Source organism: Bison bison, unplaced genomic scaffold (assembly GCF_000754665.1).
Source record: "Bison bison bison isolate TAMUID 2011002044 unplaced genomic scaffold, Bison_UMD1.0 scf7180017864143, whole genome shotgun sequence".
Classification (NCBI taxonomy): Eukaryota; Metazoa; Chordata; class Mammalia; order Artiodactyla; family Bovidae; genus Bison; species Bison bison.
Genome location: NW_011494715.1, coordinates 1,275,930 through 1,300,108, shown reverse-complemented (window position 1 = coordinate 1,300,108; position 24,179 = coordinate 1,275,930). Strand labels below are relative to the sequence as shown.

General features: G+C 42.2%; 1 protein-coding gene across 1 annotated transcript in view; it reads right to left on the bottom strand.

The window, feature by feature from the left end:
• Positions 1–24,179, bottom strand: part of GALNTL6 (polypeptide N-acetylgalactosaminyltransferase-like 6) — a 1,008,296-nt gene that overhangs the window by 232,816 nt on the left and 751,301 nt on the right. The window contains exons 4-5 of the mRNA XM_010840244.1: positions 12,665–12,850; positions 6,691–6,874 (exon numbers count right to left, since the gene is read on the bottom strand). Of these exons, the coding sequence (XP_010838546.1) occupies positions 6,691–6,874; positions 12,665–12,850 (370 nt within the window). The remainder of the gene's footprint in view (positions 1–6,690; positions 6,875–12,664; positions 12,851–24,179) is intronic.

Genomic DNA, 24,179 nt, shown 5'->3' with positions numbered 1-24,179 from the left:
ACTCTGCATGTAAGTTAAATAAGCAGGGTGACAATCTACAGCCTTGACGTACTCCTTTTCCTATTTGGAACCAGTCTGTTGTTCCATGTCCAGTTCTAACTGTTGCTTCCTGACCTGCATGCAGGTTTCTCAAGAGGCAGATCAGGTGGTCTGGTATTCCCATCTCTTTCAGAATTTTCCACAGTTTATTGTGATCCACACAGTCAAAGGCTTTGGCATAGTGAATAAAGCAGAAATAGATGTTTTTCTGGAACTCTCTTGTTTTTTCGATGATCCAGCGGATATTGGCAATTTGATCTCTGGTTCCTCTGCCTTTTCTAAAACCAGCTTGAACATCTGGAAGTTCATGGTTCATGTATTGCTGAAGCCTGGCTTGGAGAATTTTGAGCATTACTTTACTAGTGTGTGAGATGAGTGCAATTGTGTGGTAGTTTGAGCATTCTTTGGCATTGCCTTTCTTTGGGATTGGAATGAAAACTGACCTTTTCCAGTCCTGTGGCCACTGCTGAGTTTTGCAAATTTACTGGCATACTGAGTGCAGTACTTTCACAGCATTGTCTTTCAGGATTTGAAATAGCTCAACTGGAATTCCATCACCTCCACTAACTTTGTTCGTAGTGATGCTTTCTAAGGCCCACTTGACTTCACGTTCCAGGATGTCTGGCTCTAGGTGAGTGATCACACCATGGTGATTATCTGGGTCATGAAGATCTTTTTTGTACAGTTCTTCTGTGTATTCTTGCCACCTCTTCTTAATATCTTCTGCTTCTGTTAGCTCCCTATCATTTCTGTCCTTTATCGAGCCCATCTTTGCATGAAATGTTCCCTTGCTATCTCTAATTTTCTGGAAGAGATCTCTAGTCTTTTGCATTCTGTTGTTTCCCTCTATTTCTTTGCACTGATCGCTGAGGAAGGCTTTCTTATCTCTCCTTGCTATTCTTTGGAACTCTGCATTCAGATGCTTATATCTTTACCTTTTTTTCCACAGCTATTTGTAAGCCCTCCTCAGACAGCCATTTGGCTTTTTTGCATTTCTTTTCCATGGGGATGGTCTCGATCCCTGTCTCCTGTACAATGTCACGAACCTCCGTCCATAGTTCATCAGGCACTCTATCTATCAGATCTAGTCCCTTAAATCTATTTCTCACTTCCACTGTATAATTATAAGGGATTTGATTTAGGTCATACCTGAATGATCTAGTGGTTTTCCCTACTTTCTTCAATTTAAGTCTGAATTTGACAATAAGGAGTTCATGATCTGAGCCACAGTCAGTTCCCAGACTTGTTTTTGCTGACTGTATAGAGCTTCTCCATCTTTGGCTGCTGTGCCAAAGAATATAATCAATCTGATTTCGGTGTTGGCCATCTGGTGATGTCCATGTATAGAGTCTTCTCTTGTGTTGTTGGAAGAGGGTGTTTACTATGACCAGTGCGTTTCTCCTGGCAAAACTATATTAGCTTTTGCCCTGCTTCATTCTGTATTCCAAGGCCAAATTTGCCTATTACCCCAGGTGTTTCTTGACTTCCTACTTTTGCATTCCAGTCCCTTATAATGAAAAGGACATCTTTTTTCATAACCTATATTAATAAATACCATTTATACCATGACCCAGAATCATATATGCATTACACAAAATCACATATCTGAGACAATCCCTATACTTATGTACTGATATAATACTCTGAAATTTTCAATTCAGTTCAGTTAATTCATTGTTAAATACTGTTCATGCCACAGTAATTTCACATGATTTACAGGTTGAAAAATACCACTGCAATTGCTAGTTGGAGAAGACTCCAATAATGGTAGAATCAGTGAGAGAATTCAGATATTGTCATTTAGGAAATTTGATCCACTTGTTCAGAAGATAAGCTTTGCATATATTTTATCAGAAAGGTCTTGGAATTTGAACTGCATTTCCATCTAACTCTTCAGTTCCTTTCTTCCTGACTTTTCTGCCTGTCTCCCCTGACCCCCGTCCCCAGTAAATCCTCACAGTAGCCAACAGAAAACATGAAAGACTTGAGAGGTGTGTAGATAGACCATGTTTCTTCTGTATGTCTTAAAGCTTTTACATCTAGAGAAGGGAGTGTTTGCCGAAAGTATGTCTGTTTATTCATACATTCACTTGGCCACCGAGATAATGGGATTGCAGACACACTGCTCAGAGCTGCGTGGGTAACTAAGCATTTACTTATTATCAGGGAGGCAAATGCAGTTTCCAAGATCAAAGTGGACACTCCTAGAAGCTATGGTTATTGCAAAAGGATGAAGTGCCCTCCTTCCCAGGAATCAAAGGGACTTCAAGCAGAAAGGCGGGCTTACATTTGACAGAATCCCACTTTTGACAGGATGGCAACCATCTAAGTATGTGACAAGATCGAGAGTTATTTAATTCCAAAAGTTAGCAACTCTGCCAGCTCTCGGGTTAAGCAACAGGCCTGATACTGTCATGGCCATAGCTGGGGTCTGCCTAACGAAATTTTAATTGTCAGTGCAAGGACTGAGGATACTTTTAGAATTTTCACGAATTGAAATTCCTTTGGTAGTATCTTGATCCCATGTCTGCAGAAAGCAGGGGCCCCATTTGCTATTTCAGTGGAAGTAAAGTATTAATGAAATACATTATAACCCAACCATGATTACAGTATCTGTTGGAAAAGTCATCTTGGATGAATCCTTGCCCTGAACACAGCAACCTTGAGCGGTAGCAACTAGGCCATGGCTATTCTACCATCAGCGGCCATCTACCAAGAGTTCCCCTGTGTTTGTTGTTGTTGCTCAGTCAGTAAGTCATGGCCAACTCTTTGTGACCCCATGGACTGCAGCACACCAGGCTTCCCTGTCCTTCACTATCTCCCGTAGTCAGTTGAAACTCGTATCCATTGAGTCAGTGATGCCATCCAACTATCCAACCACCTTATCCTCTGTCACCCCTTTCTCCTCCTGTCCTTGATCTTTCCCAGCATCAGGATCTTTTCCAATGAGTCAGTGCTTCGCATCAGGTGGCCAAAGTATTGGAGCTTCAGCTTCAGCATCCGTCCTTCCAATGAATATTCAGGTTTGATTTCCTTTAAGATCGACTTCTTTGATCTCTTTGCAGTCCAAGGGATTCTCAAATGTCTTCTCCAGCACAGTTTGAAAGCATCAGTTCTTCCTGGCTCAGCCTTCTTTCTGGTTCAATTCTCACATCTGTACATGACCACTAGAAAAACCATAGCTTTGACTGTTTGGATCTTTGTTGACAAAATGATGCCTCTGCTTTTTAATATGCTGTCTAGGTTTGTCATAGCTTTTCTTCCAAGGAGAAAGCGTCTTTTAGGATCCACTGTGTTAAAGGGTTTAATTTTTTTGGTATTCTCCCACACCCACTTGGCTTTGAAACCCAACCTAAGTCCTGTTGCTAAGACTTTCAGATGGTTATCTTCATGGACGTGTAAAGATCATCTCCTAGAAACTTCTTCTCTTGGATTACTGAAAAACTTCCCTGGTAGTTTTCAATATCCTTGAAATATTGGCTGGAGTATTTGGAAGAGTAACAAAGGGCTTCATTATTTCTTTTCCAAAACTAATAATTTAGGAGTCTGAAGAGGTGTCTTTCAGAAATTCTGGATACTTAATGAGTGTGCTTCATAGATATTACATTTCTATTACAATAGATAGCTTTTTTAAAAATAATAAAATTAGCTTTTTTTCAGGCTAATGTCTTTTGAGATCCCCCTTGTCCTCCCAAGAGCTTACCTTTCTAGAGACTGTTAGAATTAGAGGAACCATTTTCCTGACATTTATCAAATGTTTACTGTAATTTAAAGCTTGAGTGTCACAGAAGTCAGTTTTATACTTGTGAGTTTCTCTACTGCAAATGTTTATAGCCCATATTTTGATGAAAAGACAGTATTTATTTTTTTGATGTTAAATTGTGTGAGCTGTTTATATATTTTGGATATTAACCCCTTACTGGTCATATCACCTGCAAATATTTTATCCCATTCTGTTGGTTGTCTTTTCATTTTGTTGATGGTTTTTTTTGCTGTGCAGAAAAACTTTTAAGTAGTTTCCATCTGTTTATCTTTGCTTTTATTTCCTTTGCTTTAGGAAATGGATCTAAAAAAAAATTGCTGCGATTTATGTCAAAGGGTGTTCTGCCTATGTTTTCCTCTAGGAATTTTATAGTCTACAGTTTTATAGTCTTACATTTAGGTTTTTAATCCATTTGAGTTTATTTATTTATTTGATATGGGCCATGTCTGTCTCTTATTATTAGCACTTACAAGCAGTGTGAAAACTGATCATAACAAATGTGAGATTTACCACATTAATTGTATTGCTTGCCTCAGGCATTACTAAGTATTTGCTTGTGAAGCTGGACACTATGAGTTCTTTATTTTGGCATTTATTGAGTTTATTTTTGTATATGGTTTTAGAGAATCATACAAATCAACATAAAAAAACCCCTAAATTTAAAAAGTGGGCAGAAGACCCTAATAAGCATTTCTCAACAGAGGAAATACAGATGGCCAACATACACATGTAAAGATGCTCAACATCACTAATTGTCAGGGAAATGCAAATTAAAACCACAGTGAGATATCACTTCATATCTGTCAGAGTGGCCATAATCAAAAAAGACCACGATTAACAAATGTTGACAAAGGTGTGGAGAAAAGCAAACGCTTGCTTGTACACCATTGGTGGGAATGTAAATTGGTACAGTCACTGCAGAAAGCTGTGTGGGACTTTCTCAAAAAACTAAAAATAGAACTTCCACACGAACTGGCAGTTCCACTCCTGGGTATATATTAAAAACAAACAGGCAAACAAAAGCACCAATTGTCCAGTGTTCACAGCAGCATTATGTATAATAGCCAAGATATGGAAGCAACCTAAGTGTCCGTCAATAGATAAATGGATCAAGAAGATGTATCCATGGTATGTGTATGTATATATATAGTAGATGCTCTACTCTGGATCTGTCATTTGGATTGAGTTCCCCAAGTTTAAGTTCTGGGAGCGGCTGCTCAGAAACATGACCTTCTTTTATACAGAAGCAGTTCCCAGCAGAGATGGAAAAACGTGAAAGTGAAAGTGATAGTCACTAAGTCATCTCTGACTCTTTGCCACCCCTGGATGGTGGCCCACCAGGCTCCTCTGTCCATGGGATTTTTTTTTTTCCAGGGAAGAGTACTGGAGTGGGTTGTCATTTCCTTCTCCAAGGGATCCTCAGGACCCAGGAATAGAACCCGAGTCTCCTGCATTGCAGGCAGATTCTTTACCGTCTGCATATTTCATATCATTCCCTTATACTGTAAACAAAAGTAGAGTAGTTCATTTAAATAATTCTTTAGGGCAGTGACCCCCAAGGTTTTTGGAACCATGGATTCATTTCATGAGAAACAACTTTTCCACAGACCCAGAAGAGGATAGTTTTGGGATGATTCAAGTGCATTACATTTATTGTACACTTTATTTCTGTTATTATTGTGATATATAATGAGACAATTATACAACTCACCATAAGGCAGAATCAGTGGGGACCTTGAGCTTGTTTTCCTGCAACTAGACGGTCCCATCTAGGGGTGACGGGAGACAGTGAGAGGCGAAGTATATGCTTATGTCCAGTCTACTCCGAATTGTCATTTGGTTGCTGTCCCTGCAGAAACCCTGCTTCACAAAGATAGGATTTTGGAAATGGTGCTTTTGTGGCAACCTAGAATATTCCACCTAGACTTTAATCCAGGAAGTATTGTGATCTGAAGTGGTGTCAAACATAGTTTTAAGGCCACCATCATTTGTGATCTCAGGTGGCAATGCTGGCGATGAGGAGCAGCTGTAAATACAGATGAAGCCTCCCTCACCTGCCCACTGCTCACCTCCTGCTGTGTGACCCAGTTCCTACCAGGTCATGAACCAGTATTCGTTCCTGTCCCAGGGGTTGGGGACTCCCGCTTTAGGGAAAAGCACAAAGAACAGAGGAGTTGATGCTTTCAAATTGTGGTGCTGGAGAAGACTCTTGAGAGTCCCCTGGACTGCAAGAAGATCAAAGCAGTCAATCCTAAAGGAAATCAACCCTGAATATTCATTGGAAGGACTGACACTGAAGCTGAAGCTCCAATACTTTGGCCACCAAATAAGAAGAGCCAACTCACTGGAAAGGACTCTGATACTGGGAAAGATTGAGGGCAGGAGGAGAAGGGGACAACAGAGAATGAGATGGTTGGATGGTGTCACCGACTCGATGGACATGAGTTTGAGCAAACTCTGGGAGATAGTGAGGGACAGAGGAGCCTGGTGTGCTGCAGTCCCTGGGGTCACAGAGTCTGGACAAGACTTAATGACTAGACAACAACAACAGGAAAGAAGAGAGGGAACTGAAAATGGAAAGAGAAGCTCTAAGAGAATATCTGAAAGGGGCTATGCCTCCCTTCTCTTTGCATTTGCTGTGAACTCTGCTTTTTCCTGATTCCACATTGCACATGCCCTCTCATGCTTAGAAAGTTGGAGAATGTACTCTGGCCACCTTATGATTTTTTATACCTTGTAAGTCTGACCTTTCCCCAATGTCTTGCATACCTTTGCCACCTGTTTTATTCCATTTCATTAGAGATAATTGTCCTGGTGCTTCTCCAGTTGACACACACATGCCCCAGTCACCTACCGCCTCCCCATCAGGTCCCCAGGCTGCTACTCACTCGAAAGGGTCACTGGGGTCCGCCCTCTGCAGCTCTGGCGGGATGGGGATCCTCTTGTAATACATTTCCCAGTCAAAGGCACCACGCATGGCATCCCCAGCTTGCGCCTCGTACCCAAAGTGATTGTGGTCGATGACGTCGATCATGGGGCAAACAATGGTCTTGTGGTTCAGTGCAATTTGGTCTGAAAAGCGGAAGCACAGAGCAGGAAGTGATATGCCTGCTTAGGTCATCCCTCACTTTTCTGCAAAAGCCCTTCCTCACCCATCGCCCTTGAAGCCTGGTTCCCTGTGGTCTTCAGAGCACTTTGCAGTATCTCTGTATGCTGGGCGTGACGTGATGGGACCTTGATCAGGTGCAATTAGTGTTGTGGTGCTTACGTTTAAGAAAGTGATGTCCCAGAGAGACCTGAAGAAGTCCATTTAACTCTCCCTCTGTCACATTTCTGCTCTGACTTGTCCCCAATCTGTCATTTCATGGTGCCTCCACCATGCATGGGGTATAAACACTCCCTGTGTTCCTTTAAGCATGCGGCTAGAGCCTGCTGAGAGAATACTGGCCTGCTTTCTGGAGGGTCCAGGATGTAAATATTTAACTTCATGGTTTTTATCATCTAATCTCACAGTGGCCCTGATGGCTGGTCCTCTCCTGTCCCCCCAGATTCTGGGAAATGACACACAGAATCCTTTGCTCTCAGGCTTGCCTGAGATTTCACCAAGTCCTAGATTTGCCCTGCTGTTGTTGCTACTGTTCTTTAATATAGACTTTGTTCATCAAAGCTGTACATTTTTTATTTAATACATTTATTCATTTTTAATTGGAGGACAGTTGCCTTATATTATGTTGGTTTATGCCATAGGTCAGCGTGAATGACCATCTAGGTATGCATATGCCCCTCCCTCGTGCGCCTCCCTCCCACCTTCTACTCTGTCCCACGCCTCTAGGTTGTCACAGAGCACTGCATTTGAGCTCCCTGCGTCGTACAGCAAATTCCAGCTGGCTGTCTCTTTTACGTATAGTGATGTATGTTTCAGTGCTACTCTCTCAGCTCTTCCCACCCTCTCCTTCTCCACTATGTTCATAAATCCACTCTTCTCTCATCATATCCAAAAATATATTAGGTGATGTGTTAACTGCTGCTACTATTAAATTCTTGAGCAACTACTAATATACTTATGCTGTTTCTTTTCCTTTTTTAAATTGGAGAATAATTGCTTTACAATGTTGCATTGGTTTCTGCTGTACGACTAGGTGAACCAGCTCTCTCTCTCTATACGTGTATTCCTACCCTCTTGCTCCTGCCTCCCACCTCCTCATCCCACCCGTCTAGGTCATCACAGAGCACAAGCTGAGCTCCCTGCACTGGCCTGCAGCTTCCCACCAGCTGTCTATTGTATAGATGCACGTGTGCTCAGCTGCTCAGTTGTGCCTGACTCATTGCAACTCCACGGACTATAACCAGCCTGTCTCCTCTGTCCATGGGATTCTCTAGGCAAGAATACTGGAATGGGTTGCCATTTCCTCCTCGGGGGGATCTTCTCAACCCCAGGACCTGAACCGGTGTCTCCTATATCACAGGCAGCCCCTTTAACACTGAGCCACCACATGATAGGGTATATATGTCAGCGCAACTCCTGCTGTTTCTAATCCTCCTGGCAACCCTGTGAGGTGGCTCTAATTATCATTCCCAATTTACACATGAGGAAACTGGGTGCAAAGAAGTTAAGTAACTTGTCCAAGTATGCTTGTATTTTGAGAACACACACTAGGATGCAAGCCCCGCTTAACGGTCCAGTCCTAAAGCCTGGGGTCCATCCAGTTGCTCTGGTGCTTCTCTGAGGCAGAAAGGAGACTTATTCTCCAGTTCCAGTCCCAGATCCTCCCTGGTAGTTGTTATTATGCCAGACGTGGACAGCCAGCGCTGGAAAGGGCACACACATGTACTCTGGTTCACCTACAAGAGCGTCATGTGAAGTATTGTCTTCTCCACAATGTGCATTTCTTAAATATTTTGTTATAACAGCTAACACTGCCAGAGGGCTTGAGCTTCTAAGTGTCAACATCTGCTTTCTGGTTCTTTGAGAGACCTCTGGATGTGGCATGAGGAATAAAGCACAGTTAAATATCTTTAAAAGAGGAAAGGCATCATGGAGAAATAATGAGGTCTGACAGTTTCCACGTCATTATCCTGATGACAGTAATGAAGAGGATGTGGGGATCACAGGATCCTGTGGAAAACCTCCCCTCCAGATCTACATGCCTTCCATTCACTCATGGATTTGTTCATTAATTCATTCATAGTTTAGTAGTTATTCATTGAGTAGAAACTGCATGCCTGTCACTTTGCATGGTTCTAAGGGAGCCAGCAGTGAGCCACAACCACAAAAACCCCTGTCTTCATGAATGGACCAAAGAGAATCCATAGGTACAGTAGATCACTCAATTATTTAGTGTGATGCACTGTGCTTAGTTGCTCAGTCGTGTCTGACTCTTTGTGACCTCATGGACTGGAGCCCACCAGGCTCCTCTGTCCATGGAATTCTCCAGGCAGGAATACTGGAGTGGGTAGCCATTTGCTTCTCTAGTGGACCATCTCATCTGAGGGATCAAACCCAAATGTCCTGCATTGGCAGGCAGATTCTTTACTGTTTGAGCCACAAGAGATGCCTCATATAGTATGCTGCTGCTGCTGCTGCTGCTAAGTCGCTTCAGTCGTGTCCGACTCTGTGCGACCCATAGACGGCAGCCCACCAGGCTTCCCCATCCCTGGGATTCTCCAGGCAAGAACACTGGAGTGGGTTTCCATTTCCTTCTCCAATGCATGAAAGTGAAAAGTGAAAGTGAAGTCGCTCAGTCGTGTCCGACTGTAGCAACCCCATGGACTGCAGCCTACCAGGCTCCTCCGTCTGTGGGATTTTCCAGGCAAAAGTACTGGGGTGGGGTGCCATTGCCTTCTCCGGATATAGTATGCTAGATGGTCTTAAATGTGATAGAAAGAAAATAAAACAGGGTAAGCCTAATGTTGGAGAAGGAAATGGCAACCCACTCCAGTGTTCTTGCCTGGAGAATCCCAGGGATGGGGGAGCCTGGTGGGCTGCCGTCTATGGGGTCGCACAGAGTCGGACATGACTGAAGCGACTTAGCAGCAGCAGCAGCAAGGCGAATGTGGCATGTGGAGAAGGTTGTGATTTTGTTTTATTTTTAATTTTTTAGCTTATTATGTTCGGGTCCTTGTCTTTATTTATTTGTTAGAAAAGGGGTTGCAGTCTTAGCTAGTGTGGTCCCAGGAGGCCTCAGAGAGCCTAAGGTCACCTTCATCTTATTTAGTTATTTAGGAGGCAGAGAGACCCCGCCTCCCACCCCCAACACCTTCGGATCAGTCCCCACCAAGGGCTCTCTACGCACCCTTTTTCACCTGGGAAAGTCTTAGAGTAGGTTTTATCTTTCACTAAGTGGTCTTTTCCCAGAGATGTCTTTGACAGAGGAGACCTTCACTGCTGTGTCCAAAATATTTCTTCTATCAGCTCTGCTGCTACATGAGTATTAAGGTTTCAGTGATGTTCTTCAATCCAATTCAGAATCAGGTTGACTTAACAAGTTCCTTGACCAACAAGGAGTCCCAAGGTGACCCAAAGAGAATGAGTCTGTTAAATTAACTGTCAGCTTTCCTGTCAAATTTCCTCTCAGCTCTCATCCAGCTGCTCTTGCTCACAGTGAAGGCAGTTTGACTACTTTTTTGTCTAAGGATTGTGCCTACATTTCAATTTCCTGGGATCAAACAAATAGACTCTTAATGGGAAATTGAAATCCAGGTATAATCCCAGAGTGAAAAATGAACCAAACCGTGTGACTCCACCTGTTTCTTTAAAATTTTTTTTCATTTTGAAAGATGTATCAAGGCAGTGATAGAGGAAAATAAAAAAAGATAGCAATCCTGAGCTCAGATCATGTCTTAACCATCAGGCCTATAGGAAATGAAATGCTTTAAAGGGAAAAATGGGTTTCTCTTTATTTTCTGTCTTTTCCCTTTCCTCTCCTCTTTTTAGATGCATAGGAACAATCAGGGCCTTGATCATTGGCTTTTAGGGATTGCTTTGGTTCATAAATAATTAGCCCTTGTGCTGACTTCCTTGCCTATTCAACACCTTACAGGCCAAATTCAGTTTAAGGGAAGCTCAGGGCTACTGATGAAACTTTAAATTGCTATGTCCTTGGACAAGGTACTTTTAATTAAAGGCTCAGAAGAGTCTCTGACCATTAGGAGCATAGAAACATCCCTGTGGATTAGGGTGGCCAGGCCGTTGTCTGTCGGAGAGGGGGTGGATCTGAGATATGGTGGGGCCTTACCGGCTGATCATTTCCTGTTTCAAATCCAACACAGTTTCAGTTGATTTCCACCCCCGCCCCCCGCATCTTTTACTAATGGAGCTTTGCCAGTTCCGCCTGAAATCCTGCACAGTTGTCAATAGCAAGTGATTCTTCCTGAGGCAGCTATTGTGAAGGCGGTTGTTACTTGCTTTAGCTCCAAGACCAGGGATATATTTACAATAAAAGTTGATTTAGTGAAATCTGGAGGAACATAAAGGAACACAATGTGCAGACCAAGAACTTTTTAGAAACACATTTTTTCTCATTTTACAATTTATTCCTTAGCTATGACTGGGCTTTATCTCTGTCTTCATTGTGAAATTAAAGAGATATTAATAGTAATGCTTGGACTCAGTTTCACATAGGTTTTCTAGTTTGAATGCATTTGCTGTTTTTAACAGTTCAAGTGTCAGAGAGTTTTCTTGTGATCATTTAAGATGTATCACCTGGGGGGCAGCTCTGTGTGTTTGAAGGGTTCTGTGTGAATGTAAGGGGTCATATATTTAGGCAGCTAGGCTGGAGCCAGAGTGGAAAGGAGAAGAGCCTTGTAAATCCTGAGAAAATGTCAGAGTGCTTGCACCATGACTATATTCTGGGGGCTGAATGCATTTTTCATCGCAGCATCAGAACAAATGTCAGTTCAGAGATGCTCTCAAGAATTGCAGCAGGGCCTAGACAAAGTTGGTGATGTGGACTTATTAGTGATGTGGAGTTTTACATGATGGTAGCCTGGAGAATCCCATGGATAGAGGAGCCTGGTAGGCTGTAGTCCATGGGGTTGCTAAGAGTTGGACTCGACTGAGTGACTTCCCTTTCACTTTTCACTTTCATGCATTGGAGAAGGAAATGGCAACCCACTCTGGTATTCTTGCCTGGAGAATCCCAGGGATTGGGGAGCCTGGTGGCCTGCCATCTATGGGGTCGTACAGAGTCGGACACGACTGAAGTGACTTAGCAGCAGCAGCAGCAGCAGTGAATAATGAGGTTTGTTTTTCCCTTAGGAAAACGGGCAGCTCTCATCTCTTAACAATCCTATAATAATCGCTAAACATTATGTGTGTGTGTGTGTGTGTGTGCATTTTAACCATACTGTGCTTATGTGTGCTAAGTCACTTTAGTCGTATTCAACTCTTTGCAACCCTGTATACTGCAGCCCGCCAGGCTCCTCTGTCCATGGGGTTTTCCAGGCAAGTATACTGGAGTGGGTTGTCATGGCCTCCTCCAGGAGACCTTCCCGACCTAGAGATCAAACCTGCATCTCTTACATCCCCTGTTTTGGCAGGTGAGTTCTTTACCAGTAGAGCCACCTGGGAAGCCCACTGTACTTGTAGATAGTATAATAAACACCTTTTCCTTTTAGTCTACTCAGTGAATGTCTCAGATAAGAAATCAAACCTTATTGAACCAAAGTTAGACTGTATTATCTAAAAAGGTAATTTCAATGCGGTTTTCTAGTTACCTATACTTCCCAGCAATGGGTAATAATAGCGTTCAGGGCTCCCACTGCAAACCCCATTAAAGGGGTCTCTAGCCTTCGTCAACGGCAAACTAAATAGAAGTAAACCCCCTCCCCTGCCTAGACCCCAGGAGGCTGAGGGGCACTCACTGAGGAGTGGGGGCAGCCAGTTGACGTTGACCTCACAGTGGGAGTCTAGGAAGGTCAGGACCTCGCCTCTGGCCATGGATGCCCCCAGGAGTCGTGTCCGGATCAGCCCTTCCCTTTTCTTGGTGCGGACGATCCTCACTTTGGAAAACCGAGCCATGTACTCTTCCAGCTTCTCCTTCAAGTGTTCTGGGAAAGAAGAAGACAGACACAGAAGGACACGGAACATTAGCTATAGCAGACTGACTCCAGGGCGTCTGTGCGGACAGCGTGCGTGGAGAAATCTGGCTGAGGGCCTTTCTCTCCTCCTTTCATCTTGAGGGGAGAGGCTCAGAAGACTCCTTCCTAGAGGTCTCTATGCTTTACAAGTTCCAGTTGTTGTTTAGTTGCTCAGTTGTGTCCGACTCTTTGCGACCCCATGGACTGTAGCCCGCCAGGCTCCTCTGTCCAGGGGATTCTCCAGGCAAGAAGACTGGAGTGGGGGGCCATTTCCTCCTCCAGGGGATTTTCCCAACCCAGGAATAGAACCTGCATGTCCTGCATTGGCAGGTGAATTCTTTACTGCTGAGACACCAGGGAAGCCTACAGGTTCTAGAATGTTCCATAAGATGCAAATACTGCCTTTTGTGTGGACAAGGACAGCCAGCACTCCACCCCAAAGTTGTTGTGGGTCTGGGACCCCCAGGCTGTAGCCTGGCCAGCCTGTGCCCAGGTGGGAATCAGCCCCGGGTCCCTTCTGGCCAGGTCAGGTGACCGTTCCAGCACATGGGCTTTTGCCAACAAGAGGGCCCTTCCAGCAAGGCTTTGCCTAGTGTTCTCTGTATTGAAAATAGTGCATATAAAACCACAGGAAAGGAAAAATACCTCCCAAATCAACAGAAGGGCTGCCCTGGTGGGTTTAGTGGTAAAGAACCCGACTGCCAAAGCAGGAGATGTAAGAGACGTGGGTTCAGTCCCTGGGTTGGAAAGATCCCCTGGAGGAGGGCATCGCAACCCACTCCAGTATTCTTGCCTGGCTAATCCCATGGATAGAGGAGCCTGGTGGGCTACAGTCCATGAGGTCACAAAGAGTCGGACACAACAGAAGCAACTTAGCACAAATAACAGGAACCAGATTTCCCCCCTGCCAGGAAATAGCAAACTGGCAAACAACTTCAGTTCCTGGATTTGGATTTGAAGTGGAAAGTGACTGATTTACTATGAAAATTAGATATGGAGAGGGACAGGCAGATGAGATGCTACCTAATCATTTTGGACTTGGCTAAGATTGGAAAAAAAAAATTGGAAAGGTTTCTTTGCCTAATTAAAAAAATGTAAACAAAATGAAATGAGATAACTTATTTATGGAATAAAACATTTCCTACTGGCTGTGATAAAGTACATTTATCTCTCCATTCTTTTGTATGCCAAATAAGTGTATTTTTGTAGCCTTCTGTGGGATATGTGCTCATGTAATTGACATCATCTGCTCTTAGCCTCCCACATGTAAAACCTTAAGAGGGCTTTCCTGGAGTTTGTAACAAGTAGAGTCTGATATTAATTGAAATAGAATCTTAGCATGCTGTATATTCTGTAAGTTTCACTTTCAAATTGTCTCTGCTTGTTTGCAATCAAAGGCAAATATTATTATTAAGTCTCCTGTGATTTCTAACAATAGCAGTTCATGGAAGGATTTATGATATTGCCTTTTTTTTTTTTTTTCCCCGTATATTGGCTCAGTGGTAAAGAATCTGCCTACCGATATGGGAAAGTCATGTTCAGTTCCTGGGTAAGGAGGAGTCCCTGGAGAAGGAAATGGAAACCCACTGCAGTATTCTTGCCTGGAGAATCCCATGGACAGAGGAGCCTGGTGGGCTACACTCTGTGGGGTTGCAAAGAGTCAGACATGACGGAGCACGCAGGCCCTGTTGCTTTGCAATGTTGTGTTAATTTCTGCTGTACAGCAAATGAATCAGCCACGTGCATACATATCTCCCCTTTTTGAATTTCCTTCCCATTTAGGTCACCACAGAGCACTGAATAGAGTTCCTTGCACTATACAGTAAGTTCTCAGTAGTTACCTATTTTTTTTTAATTTAATTTTATTTTTAAAACTTTACATAATTGTATTAGTTTTGCCAAATATCAAAATGAATCCATCACAGGTATACATGTGTTCCCCATCCTGAACCCTCCTCCCTCCTCCCTCCCCATACCATCCCTCTGGGTCGTCCCAGTGCACCAGCCCCAAGCATCCAGTATCGTGCATCAAACCTGGACTGGCATCTCGTTTCATACATGATATTTTACATGTTTCAATGCCATTCTCCCAAATCTTCCCACCCTCTCCCTCTCCCACAGAGTCCATAAGACTGTTCTATACATCAGTGTCTCTTTTGCTGTCTCGTACACAGGGTTATTGTTACCATCTTTCTAAATTCCATATATATGCGTTAGTATACTGTATTGGTGTTTTTCCTTCTGGCTTATTTCACTCTGTATAATAGGCTCCAGTTTCATCCACCTCATTAGAAATGATTCAAATGTCTCTACTACAAAGCCACAGTTATCAAGACAGTATGGTACTGGCACAAAGACAGAAATATAGATCAATGGAACAAAATAGAAAGCCCAGAGATAAATCCATGCACATATGGACACCTTATCTTTGACAAAGGAAGCAAGAACATACAATGGATTAAAGATAATCTCTTTAACAAGTGGTGCTGGGAAATCTGGTCAACCACTTGTAAAAGAATGAAACTAGAACACTTTCTAACACCATACACAAAACTAAACTCAAAATGGATTAAAGATCTAAACATAAGACCAGAAACTATAAAACTCCTAGAGGAGAACATAGGCAAAACACTCTCTGACATACATCACAGCAGGATCCTCTATGACCCACCTCCCAGAATATTGGAAATAAAAGCAAAAAGCAAAAAAACAAACAAACAAACAAAAAAACCTATTGTATACAAAGTATCAATAGTGTATATTCGTCAATCCCAATCTCCCAATTCATCCCAGCCCAACCTCTGTCCACCGCTTGGAGTCCACAGGTTTGTTCTCTACATCTGTGTCTCTATTCCTACCCTGCAAATACGTTCATGAGTACCATTTTTCTTGATTTCAAATGTATGAGTTAATAGACAGTATTTCTTTTTCTCTGACTTACTTCACTCTGTATGACAGCCTCTAGGTGCACCCATCTCTGCAAACCTCACTGCTCTTCTGTCAGTTGTGCCACTGTGGGTATCGTCTTGACAATCCGACTGCATTCTCTGCTTGACTCTCTGACCCCCAAGGACTAAACTAGTATTTTTTCAAGGGAGAGAGGATTAATTCTTTGTAGCTGCCTATGAGAAAGCACTTCTTTCTAGAAGAGGTTTGCCTCCCACACGTCCCAAGGCAGAGGGTTGTCAGAAGCAGAGGGTTGTTGGTCACCTGCTAAGGACGGTCCCCACTTGAGCTTGATGCTTCCACACTTTCCAGTTTATCGGGGACTCTCTGAACCCTGTGGGAGCATCTCTACATGTTGCCTTTCCCTCTCTGTATGTTTTCTGATTCTGTGTATTTTTCATCAAAGTCCATTTTAATACACTAAGAAGACTATCAGGTATGAATGCACTGATCTCAAGGGGTTTGACCCCACAGTGAGTCCACTAAATATTCAAATCAATTCCTCTAATTTGAACTTTGTGGTAATGATTAGGTTGCTTTGCCTCTGAGTAATGACCTAGTTGACTGCCCCTTGGAGGGGTCTGTTTTTTCTTCGTAGTTCAGTTATAGCATTTAGTTAACCATAGCTCACTGTGAAGAAGATATTATCCATCTGATTAGCAAATTAGACTCTCATACAAGGAAATTCCTGCGAATGGTGGAGTTGCCTTTAAATTAAAAACATTTTTCATTTCTTTTGTATGAACAGTTTTAAGATTCATTTCAAAACCTTACTCAAATGATTTTAAACATGCTTTGGTATTACTTAAACAGGAGAATTGACAGGAGGGTTTATGGTATCTTTATAAAAGAGACATTTCTTTTTTGACTAGGAAACATTTGTAGAACCATTAACTTTTTTTTTTTTTTGGTTGGTGACCCTAGACTAGCAGTGGAAATATTACTGTTAAAATCCACTAAGTGGTACCCTGATGACCGGGAAAAGTTAATATAATTTCAAATATACCAAATTTTGCCCAAGGTTTATGATATCAGTGGGAGGCAGTAATGAAATGTTGAGTTATACTCGTTACAATTTGGTGTCTTGCTACTGTCGATATTAAGTACAGCAGTTTTCTGAATGTATTTTCCCTTTTTTACTAGAGATTTCACTATGCTCCATGAACTTACACATTCATTAGTATATTTATTGTTCAGGATAGCAACTAAGTGCTAAAAAAGTTGCCTTCAATGATTTGCAGTCGAGAATCAAGGATGTGAGTTCTAGACATATTACTCACTTGTTCTATATCTTTGGTTAAGTCATTTCAGTTTTCCTACCTGTGGAAGTGAGGTGTGTATGTGTGTTCAGTGTCCAACTCTTTGCGACCCCATGGACTGTAGCCCACCAGGATCCTCTGTCCATGGAATTTCCCAGGCAAGAATACTGGAGTGGGTTGCTGTTCTCTTCTGCAGGGGATCTTCCCAACCCAGGGATCGAACCTGCATCTCCTGCTTGGCAGGCAGATTCTTTACCACTGAGCTACTTGTGAAGCCATGGAATGTGATGAGTTGATCTTAAATAGTCCTTCTAATTCTACGATTATGTGCTTTCTCTTGTCACGTTTTACTTATGCTATAGATCTAGTCTATCAAGTATTTCATTTTTCCTAAAAAGCATCCTAGAGGTTGGTCTTCCAGTGTTTCTTTGGGCCACATGTCGCATTGGAAAGCAAGAATCAGCTCAAGATAAAGCTGACATGTATCAGAGCTTTAGTCAAAAAGCAAATGCCAGGTCTTGTCTTTGGTCAACACAGTATCTGTCTGGTCTCCCCCAGCTCCCTGTCTTCAAGACAGGTGTCTTCACAGGTATCAAAAATCATGACTTGGAAGCACTCTAAGTTCATCAAAGATTTAGGTCTATTCAATAAATTAAAGTGAAAGTTGCTCAGTCATGTCCGACTCTTTGCGACCCCATGGACTATACAGTCCATAAAATTCTCCAGGTCAGAATACTGGAGATGGTATTATGCTTATTATGTCAGGAAAATATAGTAGCAGAGTTTAGACAGCTTTCTGGTCTACCTTTGAGCAACTGTCCCCAACACATAGGGAATCTAAGTGACCAGGAGTGTTACAGAGCAAGGTCAGGGTTTCCTGAGTGGAGAACTCACCAGAGGCTAGACAACAGCTGCCCTGGGCTCAGCAGGTTCCTTCTCCTTTGAATCCCTTAATTTAATCTCAAGGAGAGAGCAGGAAGGGCAGGAGACCCAACTGACCTGGAGATAAGAGTTCTATGTCTAAATACATACTATGAAGCTGAATTTCTTTGATGTTTATACTTTAGTGTTGGTAGAGTGTAGTGCGTGCGTTTGTGCATGTTAAGTCACTTCAGTCACATCCTACTCTTAGTGACCCTATGGATTATAGCTCACCCAGCTCCTCTGTCCATGGGATTCTCCAGGCAAGAATACTGGGTGGGTTGCCGTGGCCTCATCCAGGGGATCTTCCTGATCCAGGAATCAAACCTGCATCTCTTATGTCTCCTGCCTTGGCAGGCAACTCTTTACTCCTAGCACCACCTGAGAAGCCCTAGTGTATAGCAGAATATGACCTTAAGAGCACATACAGAATAAATGCTAGTTATTGTGTGTGTGTGTGCTAAATTGCTTCAGTCGTGTCCAACTCTTTGTGGCTCTATGGACTGTAGCCCGCCAGGCTCCTCTGTCCATGGGATTCTCCAGGCAAGAATACTGCAGTGGGTTGCCATTTCCTCCCCCAGGAGATCTTCCCGACCCAGGGATTGAATTCGAGTCTCTGGTGTCCCCGGCACTGGCAGGTGGGTTGTTTACTACTAGCGCCACCTGGGAAGGCCATGGTTATTGTGGGTGGTGACTAGTGATACACTCTGAACTGGAATGTGTCATAGACACATGGAAGTGCATATACCTTTCTGGTTCATTCTTTCACCACAAGAATATGCTCTTAAGTATTTTGGATAATTTAAGGTCTTATCACAGTGACAAGAAGTACTTTACAGTTAGAGACTCCTTACTCTTCTCAATACACTTGACACATGTTGCGTGTATATTTTAACCCAAAGTGACAGTATTAAGGATAATTGTCTACTTAGCAGTACAGAAACTTTTTCTATATTCTTTATGCAAAAGAAATGTATAGATTTTATGTCTCCAGTTAACTCCAGAAAGCTGTCATTTCTTGACGTCCTAGTTGACCACACTGAATATGTCCCTTTTCATAGCATTCACATACAGACACTTCATATTATCTCTGGAGCACAAAAAATTCAACCAAGAACTTAAAAGAATTGCTGAAACTGTATCCGATTCCTTCTTTTATGATTCTGACTGAGTTCTGTCTCCAAATGTCTTATTTTCTATTCTTTTAATATGCAAGTCTCTTGGGAAATAGCTGTTGTTGTGGTTTAGCCACTGAGTTGTGTCTGACCCTTTGTGACCCCATGGACTGCAGCACGCCAGGCTCCTCTGCCAATGGGATTTTCCAGGCAAGAACACTGGAGTGGATTCCATCTCTCAATGTCTTATTTTCTATTCTTTTAATATACATAGCATCCTCAGTCACTTGGGAAATAGCTGGGGACACTGAAATGAATAGAACATATATATTCCAGCTATTGTTAAAAAAAAAAAAGAGAATTAGAAAGTCACCCTTTAAAACCTCTAATGAACTAATGGACCCAATTAACATCACAGAATGAACCAGATCACTTGTTCTGTGCTTGAAACATGTCACTGCCTCTTTCTTGGCAAAGCATTGAACCTGAGTTTGAGTATGCCTTTAGATCTAACTACCAGGTTATAGGAACTAAAAGACTGATGAATTTGTGAAATAGCACATCTGGGAGATAACTAGCAAAATCGAAACTCTCGAAATTTCTCCAACACAAATGGCTTGACTTCTTCAACAAATAGATTAGAAGAAGAAGAAAAGAAATGGAAAGAGAACCCTAAAGATTGTGTGTATATGTGTCTGACTCTTGGGACCCCATAGACTGTAGCCTGCCAGACTCCTCTGCCCATGGGATTTTCCAGGCAAGAAGACTGGTGTGGGTCATCACTTCCTCCTCCAGGGGATCTTCCCAACCCAGGGGTTGAACCCGCATTTCCTGTGTCTCCTGCATTGGCAGGCGGGTTCTTTACTGCTAGTGCCATCACCAGTGCCAGCTGGGGAGCCCACTAAAGATTAAAAGACACTTAAGAAATATATCAAAGGAGAGGACCCAGAGTGGGTCCTGATTCAATGGTACAGTAGAGACAGAAAACATCAGCCAGTCCCCCCACATCTGGGCCATGGTCTGACCCACCCAGCCAGCCCGTCATCTGGTTCTGCTGGACATAACCATCTTGGTGACCGTCAGCGTGCAGCGAGGTCAGTCTGAGACCATGATAAAGTAAGACAGAAACATGATCATTGTGAAACCCACGGATACCAAATGTTTCCCTGTTTCAGCTAAAATGTGTGATTTCTATTTTTTTTTTTTTTTTACAAATTTTTGTTGTTGTTGTGGAACGGATTTGAGATTTTCCCCCCATGAGAATCCTTGTTATAGTTTAGTCGTTCAGTTGTGTCTGACTCTTTGTCACCACATGGACTGCAGCACGCCAGGATTCCTTGTCCTCCAATGTCTCCTGGAGTTTGCTCAAACTCATGTCCATTGGGTCAATGATGGCAACCAACCATCTCATCCTCTGTCATCCCCTTCTCCTCCTGCCCTCAGTCTTTCCCAGCATCAAGATATTTCCCAATGAGTCAGCTCTTCACATCAGGTGGCCAAAGTTTTGGAGCTTCAGCTTTAGCATCAGTCCTTCCAGTAAATATTCAGGGTTGATTTCCTTAAGGATTGACTGGTTTGATCTCTTGAGAGTCCTTGATTTCACAGTCATGGGAGGAGAGAGTTGGAGACTGTTCTTTAGGGCCCTTTATGTTTCTGCATCTTTTGTGGATAAGGTCTACCATTTGTTCTGGATTATTTTTTCAAGGATGTTTACACAGTGAACAGATGGGGAATACAGAGATCTGTTTCTCTCAGGAACAAAATGCCATTTTATTTATAGCCCCAGAAGGTGGAGATAGTATTCCCCTTGCTTCCCTGCTGCCCATTATACGAGATTTCAGTTTCATTGGTTTGGAGAGGAGGGAAGGCCACCGATGAAGGACTTGTAACCTCACATGGCAGTTTTAGAGTTTCTGACCAGGATGTAGAGAGGAGTCTAGCAGAGCAGAAGTTGGTAATTACATATGCTTGGCTGTCCTGTTCTTACCTGTGGAACAGCTCGCCTCTGGTTCAACTGAGCTCCACCCCACCACTCACTGATCTCTTATGAGTCTCTCCTCTTTTTAATTCCTTTTTGTGCCTGAAAATATAACATCTCTGACATCACATGCACCTTTCATAGTGAGAAACAGTGATCTGTGTTTACCTGGAGAATTCTGATAATTGTCTGTGACCTTCCCTTAGGCCCTACATTCCCACGTAGAAAACAGGGATGAGGTGACTTCCCTGGTGGTCCAGTGGTTAGGACATCGCCTTCCAGTGCAGGGGGTGTGGGTTCAATCCCCAGGCAGGGAGCTAAGATCCCACATGCCTTGCAGTCAAAAAACCAAAACATAAAGCAGAAGCAGTATTGTAACAAATTCAAGAAAGACTTTAAAAATGCTCCGCATGCAGTAAAATCTTAAAAAGAGGAATGGAACGCATTTCAGCTCGGGGTCTCCTCTTGGGAAGGTAACCTGGACGCCTAACAGCTTCCTTGGGTCCCTCTTTCTGTCCCAGTTTCTCTCTCTGTCTTCCTCTCTCTCTTTCATCATTTGTTTAAAGAGCAACTGAATCATATATTTTCAGGATAGCTTTAAATGTGTGACGTACTCAGAGTAATGCAAAAGAAATGCCGCAACATCTGTTCCTGCACCCAGGGCATGGCCACAGTGGAGTAGTTTCCAGCTGTAGACTCAGTGCCCAGAATTAATTATTCATGGAAAGCATCCTTTCTCCATGGTTAGGACTGTAAATGAGTTTACAGTCTTCTCTCTGGGAAATGCTCCTATATCAAAGATCGTATAATACCTTAGGAATCAAGGCCCCCAAAGTGAAAAAAATTATAGGTGTCACATACATAAAAGGATTAAGGACATTTTCAGAAAAAGCACAATGTGTACAAGGGAGAGAGAGGAGAGAAAAAAAAGAGAAATCCATAGTTAAAAGGTTTATTTTCTTCATTTTTAAAATTTTAGAGTATATTCTCTTAGAATGGTTTTTGCAGGATGGTAAAAAATAGATTTTCAGTTGGCTCAGTGGTAAAAAATCCACCTGCTAATGCAGGAGACACAGGTTCGATCTCTGGGTTGGGAAGATCCCCTGGAGGAGGAAACGGCAACCCACTCCAGAATTCTTGCCTGGAAAATCCCCTGGACAGAGGAGCCTGGCAGGCTCCAGTCTATGGGGTCGCAAAGAGTCAGACATGAATGAGTGACAGGACAATAATAGACTACTCCATATAAAATATTTTGGCATTGGGTAATAGCCTGAAAACTGCCTGTCCCCATGTGTACATGCATGAATACAAATGTTGCATATAGCTGTGTTGCAGATTTTATTTCAGTTCATTTGTCATGCATTTGGTTTGTACATTCATTGCTTATTCCAATTTTTAATGTTAACTAACGTATATTTAGTTATAGCAGAAATATTTGTATTCTATTTTTCCTTTTCCACAGTATTGCCCTAAGGAATGTTTAAAAACTGATCTTGTCTGATGTTTCAAGTATTTCTTAACTAATATTCAGATTAAATATTTTTCTAAGCATTTTATTTTATTTTAATTTTTATTGGAGTGTAGTTGATTTACAATGTTGTATTAGTTTCAGATGAACAGCAAACTGAATCAGTTTATACGCCACTTTTTTTTAGATTCTGGGTGTTCTTTGGAAGGAATGATGCTAAAGCTGAAACAACAGTACTTTGGCCACCTCATGCGAAGAGTTGACTCATTGGAAAAGACTCTGATGCTGGGAGGGATTGGGGGCAGGAGGAGAAGGGGACGACAGAGGATGAGATGGCTGGATGGCATCACTGACTCGATGGACGTGAGTCTGAGTGAACTCCGGGAGTTGGTGATGGACAGGGAGGCCTGGCGTGCTGCGATTCATGGAGTCGCAAGAGTCGGACACAACTGAGCGACTGAACTGACAGAGTGCTGAGTAGAGTTCCCTGTGCTGTACATAGGCCCTTGTTAGTTTTGTATTTTATATAAGGCAGTGTATATGTATCAATCCCAATCTCCCAATTTATTATCCCCCCATTCCCTGGTAACCGACCATGAGTTTGTTTTTACATCTGTGACTCTATTTCTGATTTGTAAATAAGCTCATTTGTGCCCTCCCTTTCCTTTTCGGATACCTCATGTACACAGTACCATGTGATGTTTGTCTTTCTCTGCCTGACTTACTTACTTCAGTATGATAATGTCTATGTCCATCTATTCTAAACATTTTATAGTTTTCAAAAATCATTGCAATTAAAGGGCTTCTGTGAATGAATACATGTGGCATAATATGAATCTAAAATTTATAGTTAGTAACTGTTCTGTTTATATGAACCTAGATCAAGAAATGTATTTACATTGGGCAATATAAAATTAACTGAAATTCAAGATTATTTTCCTTATATGATTCATTCTAATGTTGTAACTTTGGCCTCAAATAAAAACAATGTGAGTGGATACTGGATAAAATTCAGGTCTTTTCTATGAAATATTTTTGCTGAGTATTTTGAACTCACCACAAGTTGATGCATTTTAATACAGTATAAAAATTTCTGCTTTTAAATACTTTATTAGTTTTACTTCATATTAAACATCCTATATATTGTAAGGAATAGGTTATATAGTTGATAAGTTTTCATTTGCACCACGTATGTGATAATTCGGTCTAAATGTACAAATGTAAAAGTACATTATTGTCAGTATTACAAAAGTCTTTGGTTCAGTGTTATACCCTTTAACCTGCAAATATTTAAGAATTTTGCCAAAAATAGTGTTAAGCTTTAGTCTGTAAATATTAGATAATGGTTTAATCCTGGAAGAAACATTACACACAATGCACTGTTTTAAATAAGAGCCCTATATAAGTATCATTTGAATCATCAGTATTGACACAGGAGAAAAAAGTCTCTAAGCTCATCTAGATCATTTCTACTTTTCACTTATTTAGTGTTTTAAAAAGCTGGTGAGAGGCACATGACATAAAGTTTACCACCTTAACTATTTTTAGTGTACAGTTCAGTCTAGGGTTAAGTATATTCAAAATGGTTGTCCAATCCAGCCACAGATCGTTT